This window comes from Myotis myotis, unplaced genomic scaffold, assembly GCF_014108235.1.
Source record: "Myotis myotis isolate mMyoMyo1 unplaced genomic scaffold, mMyoMyo1.p scaffold_m19_p_9, whole genome shotgun sequence".
NCBI classification, from domain to species: domain Eukaryota; kingdom Metazoa; phylum Chordata; class Mammalia; order Chiroptera; family Vespertilionidae; genus Myotis; species Myotis myotis.
The window spans coordinates 80497136-80507968 of record NW_023416401.1 but is presented as its reverse complement, the minus strand read 5'-3'; the positions used below and the strand labels follow the sequence as shown (position 1 = coordinate 80507968).

Here is a 10833-nt window from a genome sequence, read left to right as displayed (position 1 = left end):
AATTCTCCGATCTGTAGCCTGGCTCAGGGCCTTCCCTTGGGGGTAAAATTTGCTGTAACACTCAGCAAGTTGAAGCTAGTTTCACTACAGATCAACTTCCTCATGTTGGCAATGGGCACAGCCTCATTGTCCTGTTCTTTTCCCATGGCAGGATGAGGTTGAGTGAATACTTGCAGAAAGGGCTTCCAATGAGCTTCCTTGTGCAGTGAGGGGCTGAGCGTAGACCCCAAGTTCTTGGCAGGGAGAGGCAAACAGGTTTCTGAAAGCAGAGCAAGCTGATCACCTACACATGTGCACTTATTGGGGTACACCTTCTGTGTTAGAAAGCTTCAGAGGCCTGCCTGTAGTGTCCAAGGTGGGAGGCTGTTGGGGTAGGGGACAAGGTCATTGCCCTCCTGTAATCTGAGGGCGACCCACAGATTCACATTCCTGTTCACATGATGGGAGGGTGCATGCTGCAGATGTGCCTTTGTTCTAGATAAAAGCGAGAGAACTGCCAGACTCAAACCCTCCATATCATCCCATCCAAAACCTTCTGCTCTTTGGGCAAGAGCATTGTCCCTGCTCCCATTTGAAGTCACAAGAATCAAACTCTGTGTCAGCTCAGAAATAAAAGTGACCTTAAACTAACAGTTTAAAACTCCATTCACTCAGGACCCTGGGGGGAGGGGAGAGGAAAGGAGTCCCAGGCAAAAGAGGCTTCCAAAAGGAGCATGTTGAGTTAGCACCCACTGGGTTCCTACCTCTGTAAGGAGCTGTTACCCAATCAAAACTGATTCCTCCTCAGACTTGCAGAGGGGGGCAGAATCAGACCTCACTCCATCCTTTGTACCCAGTGATAAGCATATTCCTGGTGGTGGACCATCAGGCTGGCTAAAGGCAAGGGGCCCCACGGAGACCAGGAAGGAGGACTTGGACAGGCCCATCTTTCGTTACCACATACTATGAAACTGGAAAACAAATGGCAAGCAGAGAGGCGTGCATGAGGAAAGCATGTTTCTCCCAGTTCTGTTCACAGAGCAAGGCGGAGACAGTGGGGCGCGCTCCTGAAGCCCCTAGAGGTCTTCACACTGCATCTTCATCACAGTGAACTCGGCGTTCCAGGGGAGTGCTCCAACTATAAAGCTGCACGTCAGTTTCTGAAAGAGACCACCACCACAATCAGTAGTGCGCCGCAAGGTACCAGCTTAGAATATGCTGAAGATGGTTGTCGTCCATCAAGAAGTGCGCCCAGGAGCCTGCTAGCTGAAGTGCTCCCAGGAACCTGCTAGCTGAAGTGCTCCCAGGAGCCTGCTAGCTGGATGCTGCAAACCTTCATAGTGATTAGCAAATGCTGACGGCCCCAGAGGATTCTCTGTTCCCATACCAACCATTAGACAGCAAATACAAACAATCCTATATTTTGGTGGGAGATCAGATGTCAACTTCATTTTATTTTTAAATCTCTATAAATATATTCTACAACGTAAATAAAGCAATGCTATGCCAGATATGAGTCAATGTATGTTGTATTAATAATTAAATAATTATTAATTAATAAATACCTTTGAAATAAAATATTCTACCTGTGCAGGATAGATGGATGAATGGGTAAATAAAGGGCCGAATAGGTGGATGGATGGATAAATGGGTGGAGGGATGCATGAATGGGTAGATAGATGAATGCATACATGGATAGATATAGATAGATAATTAGATGATAGGTAGATAGATAAATAATTATATAGATGATAGATAAGTAGATGATTGATAGATAGATGATAGGTAGGTAGATAGATGATAGATAGATGATAGAGATAGATAGATAGATAGATAGATAGATAGATAGATAGATATAGATAGATAGATAGATAGATAGATAGATAGATAGATAGATGATAGATAGATAGATAGAGTGAGATAGAAGTCCTGGAAAGCAGCAAAGGGCATTTGAATAGCTGACTACAACAAGGAGGTACTTCCAGGAGCTCTGAGGCAAACGGAGTCAGAGAGAATGGAGTCAGGAGTTGATCTCTGCTGAGTATCAGACACCTACAGAGGAGGACAATGGAGCTTCTTGCCCCTCAGGCCCACAGACAATACCAGATCAAGATGGCTTTGCAGGGGAATTATATCAGCTTGGCAACCAAAAGCTCCCTTTGTTTTTAAATGGACTCAGAACACAGAAACAGGTTAAAAAGCCTCCGTTCTTATTACACCAGACAAGAGAAACCCCGAGACCAAATCATAAGCCGGACGGCTGGTCGCAGGGCCTGCAGCAGCAGTACCACCAAGGAACTTCAAAAATGGCATTAAGACATTCTACTGCTGAAGTGTTTGTCCTAGTAAATAGAACAAAATCCTTTTAAAATACCAGTGCTCTGGCCACGTGGCTCAGTTGGTTGGAGCGTCATCCTGTATACGGAAAGGTTCAGGTTCAATTCCAAGGGTGCACGGGGGCCAGCAGATCCATGTTTCTCTCTCACATCAAGGTGTATGGTCTCTCATCCCCCCCCTTCTTATCTCTCTAAAATCAATAAACGGGATTTTGAAAATACTAGCAAGTTAAACAGTTACTGCTAGCTCGAGGCTGCCGAATTTTAGGCAGTTCTACAGCAGTGCCTCTGAGCCTTTCCCAGCGATATCAAGTATATGTGGGTGTCTATACCTGGAAATTTTGATTCGATAGGTTTAGGATGAAGCAATGGAACTGGCCCGTGTGTGCATTTGTGTGTGCATGTGTGTCTGTGTTTTCACCTCATTCTCCAAAGGTTATTAATACTAGTTTGAGAGTACTGAATATGCTATATAAAAGCAAACGTCCTAGATAAAGAAGTGGCATATTGAACCCAACTGCATTCTAACAGATGAGTGCAGACACACTCGTTGCACTCTTTCCAACCTGGGGCTGGCAGAAGGGCTGCAACAGAGAAAGGAGGTGGGAAGGAGAAGCTGTCTGCTGTCAACGTGGTGCTGACTTAGAATACGCCATCATGTTCACAAGCACATCTGTGGAGTGACCTTCAAGAGGTGCACACCCTCCCCCATCCCAACTCTCAGAGAGAGCTGAACATTTGCAGTGAAAGAGACAGAAATGCCAGATGTGCCCCTCAACTCCAGGCTCAGCAAAACTGTCCGAGTCAAAGGAATAAGAAATGCCCCCTACTGTATCTGTGTGTGGTTATCCAGGAAATTTATATTTATTGGTGATCTATGGGCCTGTCACCATTTTCAAAAAGCTATCGTCAGTCAAGGAGGATGAGAACTAAAAATAAAGTTATAAAGCTACACAAAAAAAGAAAAGTGTACCATAGTCCAGACATGTAAGAATAAGGACTCAATATGAGGGGATCTATTATTTCAGTTTACTACACTAATTGTTCAAAGAAGAGAAAGAATTCACTAGGTAGATGCTGAAAGAATAATCAATAGAAGAAAATATTCTTAATTTTAAAAATAACATGTCATGAAGAGAGAATTGGAGAGACTTCAGAAAGTAGCACTTATGTAATATTTAATAAGAGAATATAAATGCTGGTACTGAAAGCATTTCCATTAAAGCAGGAATAAGAACAATTGTTTGGCATTCTTATTCTTCAACATTATCCCAAAGGCTTGGAAAGAAAGTTTTCAGTGTTGATAAATGCGTGCTTAAAAACATATATCTTAAAACTGAGATTGGCAATGTGGGGATAAGGACACATATGTAATACCTTAATCAATAAAGAAAAAAACCTGAGGTTGTCCATGGAAACTTTAGATACAATAAGTGAGCTCCTTGAGGAAAATTCTCCTTAATTCTTTTTAATATGTTCTACAAACAGGTAAAAAGCAACAACGTTCACTATAACTCCAATAAGTCCAGTATAAAAGAATATATTTAAACCTACCATAATTCTACTAAAAGATTTTTAAAAATACTAGCACAAAAGATCAGATGGCATTGAGACACGCTCGCAGCTTAAATGTGTTCCCTGATGGCTATCTCCTGCTAACTGGAAACGATCAAACTTGCTCAGGTGGGGCACACAGAGGCAGTCCCAGGCATGAGGGAGTGTCCTTGGTGATCAGGCCTTTGCAAGCTCCTGTACTCAATGCCAGAAGCAGCATCACCTGGGAACTTGTCAAGAATCCAAATTTTTGGATCCCATTCCAGACCAATGAGTCAGAAATTCTGCAGGTGGGATGTGGGTTTATCAAGGCCTTCCGGTAATTCTGATGCCCACTCATGTGGAGAACCATTGGTATAAAGAAAGAGACAGAAGCCATGAGGCCAACATGGCGGCTGCCAAATCACACAGCTCAACATTGTGGCTGTCTACACTGTTCTCTGACAGAAAAGATGATTTCCTTATTCTCACAATAAACAAGGGAAGAGCAAACCAAAATCCCTAAAAGATAGATGGCCAACACTATACTGTAGACAAACAGAAATCTCATTAGCTGTTTATACCCTTTATAATTATCTTAAAAAATATTAATCAAATTTAAACTGGTTTTTGTATTAAAAATTTCAGTTGAGATCTTAAAAATTAATCCTCTTTTTTTAAAAATCGGACCAAGAAGTAATATATTTTGAATTCCTAGTCATTTAAGAGAAAACATTTTATTTTTTCAAAAACAAGTTATACATTAGATATTTAATTAATTTCTCCCGATTCAATTTGCACCTTAAACTTTCAGAGCTTTAAATCTTAGGTAGAAAATTAAATACTTAGCATTTTTCAAATCAATACTTTTGCATTTAAGGATACATTTCAAATAAAATATAAGGCATTTTCAATTAATAGATTAACTTCTATCTTCTAGACCTCATACTAGGCATACTCAGATCAACATTTCAGTATTGTAAATCTCAATACTTTTAGATGATTTGAACTTAAAAGTTTTAAGTTTCCAGCCAATAAGCCTGGCATAGCTGCTAAATTTCAAAATGGTCACAATTTTTTAAAAAAAAAAAGAAAAGAAAAGAAAAGAAAAGAAAGAGACAAAGACACCCCTCCTAGGCAAAACTTAGGGGCCTCCACTAATCTCAGACTAAGCACTTGGATAATCCAGGGCTCTCCCCACCTCTGAAATTAAAAATATAGGCTTCAAGTGAAAGGCCCTGGGCCAACCCAGCTCTTTGGGGGGAGTCATTGGACCTTCATTGAAACTATGGCTGAGCCTAGCAAGAATCAACTGTAAGTCTGGGATGGGGACACTGTGTGGCCTAGTCACTGCTTAATCACCAGCACAGAACAGCACTGGTACAAGTAAGCTTCGATGAGTAGATGAGTGAATGAACAAATTTCCTCTTGTGTCTTCACAAGGATGAGCAACTGTGGGGGCAGCCACAGCTGACTGCTCATCAGGGCCCAAGAGAGCAGACTTTCAGTAAATATGCATGGGCAAGTTTTCCTGCACCAAGAGGCCAGAGTTGATGGAGCCCTTTCAATAAGAGTGACATTGACAGCATGCTGTCCTTGTGTTGAGGGGTAGGGAAAGTCTCAGAGAAGTCCCCCACATTCTGCAGACCTACACTCTCCACTCTAAAAGCCACAGAGTTGACCACTTCTGGGGCTAAATATTGGGAGTCATCCAGACCTCAAAGAGAGAGTCTGGACACCCCAAGTTCTGACTGGGGCTTAGAGTTGCCAAGACCATCACAGACACTTGGTTTGTCACTTACCTTTGCCAGTTTGGAGTTTTCCTGAGTGACACAGTTTTCATTACTGTTTGAAAGCTTTCTGCAATTGCTACGGGCAATTTCAACATCAATAAAGTATTCCAAACGGTCTGTGACCTGTCAATCAGCAATTATAACAATTGTGAGATTTTATTCAAAAAGTTGTATTTTGCCTTTAAGAAGTTTTAGCGAACACTAAAAAACTACTCTCACGTTCATCCTGCCTCCCTATCTGTTAGCCAGTCTTTCTCCAGTGATGCCCACTGCCTGGATTCCTTTGCACATTGATACCACTTACGTAGCCCTACATGGAGCTGGATACGCAGGGAAGAGGCTTCTTTCTAGTGTGGGGCCTCCTAGAAGGCAAAGTCTTCTAATTCCATTTTCTGTCCCAAAGTCTAAGGCATGCTGCACACTCAGTGACGGGTTGGGGGAGAAAAATGAAGTCACCAGAACCAGCAGCTCCTCTGGGCCCAGGATGTTACATATTCATGTGGGCCAGATGGAGGGGCAGATAATTCAGCCACATTGGACATCCCCCCTGATTCTTATCCCACACACACACCCCTCAGGCTCTGTCATCTGATTAAATCTCCTGCCCCTTAAGGCTTTTCTACTCGAGGTCCCTCCCACCACCTCAGCAAACAGACAAGGGGCTATGCCAAGGGAGTTTGTCTTTCTGTTCTCTGTTGAGTGTTTAGCAAGGAGTGTAGCAGTAGATTTGTAGTAAGGCATCAGTATTTACTGAATTCTTTAATGACTGAGTGCAGTGAAGGTGAAGGTGGTCATTTAAATCTGCTTTCATCAGGTTAGAAAACATCACAGCAAGCCACAAAAAGGGGTATCGGTGCCTTGGTTCCCGCTTCCCTGGACTCCACTTTTTCTAGTATGTTTCCTCATTGCCATCTCTGAACCTTGATAAAGTTGTATTAAATTGTGGCTGTGTTCCAAAGAATTAACAAGGGAGACTCTGGCCTATTGGGGAGAAGCTGGTTAGACATCAAGAAGTGACCAGCAGAGGTACACCTTGAGTTTGGAAATTAAGTTTGTATTTAGAGAATCTCAAAAATACTGTGGCCGTGAACCTGATCAGGAGCAGGACTTCCTGTCAGTCATAATGCCTGCTGACCCTCGCTCTCTGTCATGCACTACACCCGGGCTTTGCACACAATAACTGTCAGCTCAGCCGGTGCGCTCAGTGGTTGAGCCTCAACCTATAAACCAGGAAATCATGGTTTGGTCAGGGCACATGCCCAGGTTGCGGGGTCGATCCCTAGTAGAGGGTGTGTAGGAGGCAGCTGATCAATGATTCTCTCTCATCATTGATGTTCTATCTCTCTATCCCTTTCCTTTCCTCTCTGAGATCAATAAAAATATTTTTTAAAAAATAACTCAGTTAACCCACATACCAAGCCTCTGGGGTAAGACTATCACTCCCATTTTTTCAGGTAAGGAAACTGAGGCACAGAGGAGCTAATTAGCTATCCATCTAACTACCAGCCAACCCAGGGCTCAAACAAGATTCTCCTAGCATGTGGACTAGCATCCCTAAACACCATGCTCACCCCTCTCTTGTTTCTGCCCACTTTTCTTGTCCAGCCAGAGGAAGGCAGAGGATTGCTGTGTGTGATTCCTGGGGCACGTGAACCTGAAGTTTCATGGACATCCGGTTTCATGGACACCTTGATTGAATCTGCATAACCTCTTTCTAAATATAGGTTACCTAGAATGACAGTTTTAAAACCCAAATCTAATAACATGGATCCTAAGAACTCCAGACCACATGTCTGTCTGGCTTTCCAGTGCTCCTAAAATAAAGTCTAAGTCTTGCCCATAGCCTGAAAGGACAGGCCTGGTGGTCCCTGTTTATTTCCTGGCCAGTCACACTGGCTCCTGGGTTGCCAAACGGGCCCTGTTTCTTCCCACTGGCAACCTGCTATGCCTAAACGCTCTTCCCCACCCCCATGCACCATAAACCTCCCTGCCTTCCTTCTGTAGCAGATGCTATGAGTGGTGCCCCATGTCCCATGCTGTTCCTAAGCACACTGCTAGGTCCTGGGGCTCCATGCTGGGGCTTCCTGCTGCCGACAGGAGCAAGGACTCCCAGAATAGCTCTTGGACAATGCCGGGTAAGAGTTGGTGGATAAGTAGCCCAACCCCTCACCGACAGGTTGGGCCCATTTCTAATCAGGCTCTATGCCCTCTCCCTAATTCCCCAGATAGACTGAGCCCAGCTGCCCAAGTGGTAACCTGCTCAGTAATTTACCCCACATGGGTGCCCCTGACCCCTCACACTCCCCCTTCTGGCCTCCTGGTGCTTCCTGGGATGGCTTTCCAAATATCTGCACTTGAATTCTAGCACAAGAGTCTGCTTCTGGGAAACCCAAACTGAAACACTTCCTACCCACCTTCTTCACCTTATTTCACTCCTAGTCTGACCTTGGGCTGACCTAGAGAAGTGGCACTCAGCCTTGTCTGCATATAGGGATCACCTCCTGGAGGGTTTTAACACCTACGGAGGCCGAGGTCCCCCCTAAAGACTCTCATTTAATTGATGAGGATGCAATAGGACATTTACAAGCTCCTCGGGTGAGAAATGCTGTCTGAAGAAGTCTTCCCCTGGTAACCAGACCTTGTCTATGTTCCATGTCTCTGGAACAAACATCGTGGCTCCTCATTCATGGTTGAGCATTTTTTCTTTCTAATTGGACTGATGGCTCCCCAAGGGCTGTGATCATTTCTGTCCATCTCATAGCCCCACCTACAATGGCTAGCATAGAAGTGGCATTGGAGAAACTTGCTAAATGTGTATGTTTCTGGGGTACCAAAGGAAAAAACTGTGAGGGAGACTAGAAAAGTTACAAGACCTAGGAGCTATTCCTTTATCTCAAAACTAGTGTCCTGGTGCATGGATTTGTGCACATTGAAAGGAAATTAATTAGAAAAAATATAATAGAAGTGTCAACCAAATTCACAATTAACAATGACAGATCAAAGCACATGTGTGTGATTGGCGCCAGCGAGACCTTTATATATATAGATAAACTTGCTTAATTAGACCTGTTTTCTGATTTAGCTAAACTTTTTCCAGCCCAGTGGAGCACCCCAACTTCTCTTTAATTGTCAGCAACACAGCAGTAAATATCAACACAAAGCAGATTATTATTGTAGGGAAAACAAAGGCTAAAATATTTAACTGCAGCAGTGTTTGACTATATTCTGTGCAGTGAGAAAACCTGACGCCATTTTCAAGGTCCACCATTTTTTACTTCTTTTCAGTTGGGTCAAGTTTCTAAGCTTTCTAAATCTCTATTTTCCAGCTAACGAATAGAAAATAGGATTCCATCGAGTCTCCTATCTACCTACTCCAGAACTTCTGTGAGGATCAAATGAGATGAGACACATGAAAACACTTCACAGACATTTGGTTAAAGTGTAAAATGTTTCCACCTGGCTATAAAGCAAGTCTTGTTTCTGGGCTGAAGAACTCCAAGGAGTGTAGTCGCTAGGGAGAGGACGCTGGGCGTTGCTATATGACCTCATTACCCGGTGCCCATAGCCATCGTTTCTAGGCTGGGCTGGGCTGTAGGCCACATTTTGCACCATGGGGTCTCAGCAGCATCTGCTGGGATTTGGTGGGGTGTCACTCCAGGGTGGTGGTGGGGGCCTGTGTCCCACTTGGGAGAAGCTGAGTGTTGCTTTGTCAGTGCCAGGTCCGTGGTGCTGTTTCTCTGTAAATGGCCAGTGCGCATCACAGCAGCTCCTGCAATGTGCATCATAGTGACCGGTTGGATGGTTGGACACTTAGCATATTAGCCTTTTATATATATATAGATGTCACAAGAGTGTGCCTTCTGATGGATTGTGGCATGTGTCCAATCAGTAAAGCATGCTACACCAGCAGCATAACGTTTGCAAATATGGTGCTCCTGGCTCTCATATTCCCAAGAGATGCAGTTATAAGGATCAACATGTAAAGTGGCCCAGCTCCTGCTAAGAGACAGTCTGGGGAGTGTAAAGCCTGAAATAAGCTCTGCTAACAATGACCTTCCATTTTCAATTCCTTCTCATAAGTTGCATGGTGCAATTATAAGCCACACCGCCATCCCACCATCCAACCATTGAGGCTGAATTCCAACACAGAGCCTTTTAACAGACATGGCAGCCAAGGCCACGTGCTGGAAACTCCAGGGAACACCCCACACACTAGAATCCAAGTCAGTAACACTTCCTCGGTTTGGACAATTCATGGTTCTGTGAGGATGGATACATTTCTATAAACAGAAAATCATAGTCTCCACTTCCATGAAAATGTTGGATTAAAAGTATTAAATAATGGAGGAGGAGGCACCTTATTAGCCTACATAATAGATAGTGTGCCATGTGTTTCTTTTCAACTCCACATTCCACATTATGTGGGTAGATTGAAATGTGGCCCGTGGCAGCATTGTTGCAAAATACTCATGGTACTCAATTTGTCTCCCAATAACCTTAGCAAATACAAATAATGAACATTTGATTTTTAGTGTTGGATTTAAATGAGTTAATATATGTAAAGTACTTAAAACGACAGTCCAAACACATATAGGAAATGCACTGATTTTATAGTAATGTGCAAATGTATATGTGCTTGAGCACTTACATATTTAGGATTCTCATATATCAATGTTTTTCTCAAATACAAAATTTTTCACACTGGCTTCAGTCTTTACACCAGAAGCAAATATGCATATTGAGAGAGAACACCTTTACCTGCAGCTGGACTTGCACTATCTTGACCACGTGGAAGATGTACTTATCCTCACTCTCTTTGTTGTACTCTTGCATGGCAAACCACAGACACTGCTTCACGTTGTAATTAGAGGCATCGATAACTTTTAATTCCCTTACCACCTTGACCTTATTCTTGTCTGGGTCTGTGCTGGCCACCAGAGCCACCACAAGGGTAAGCAGGAACAGGCAGGACCCCCAGAGTCTTGTCATGGTCTCTCCATCCAGGGGCACAGGTAAGCGTCTTTGTCCTCTCAGGGATGGAGCTGCAGATGAGATGGGGTGACCGCTGCTACTACTGCTATAGGTTCAAAGATCTTACCACAACAACATCAGCCCAGCTAGATTCAAGACAGGGTCACCTGTAGGGCTACCCCTGTCCTCAAAGGAAACCCACCCTAGAGAAGCTATGAGGA

The 10833-nt window shown here is 43.5% G+C and overlaps 1 protein-coding gene across 1 annotated transcript; it reads right to left on the bottom strand.

Moving 5' to 3' along the window:
* Positions 1-1055: 1055 nt before the first annotated feature.
* CST8 (cystatin 8) lies at positions 1056-10630 on the bottom strand. Its single transcript, XM_036323376.1, has 3 exons — positions 10400-10630; positions 5651-5764; positions 1056-1139 (listed from the first exon to the last, which is right to left on the bottom strand). The coding sequence occupies exons 1-3, from the start codon at positions 10628-10630 to the stop codon at positions 1056-1058; spliced, it is 429 nt and encodes a 142-aa protein (XP_036179269.1).
* Positions 10631-10833: the final 203 nt, after the last annotated feature.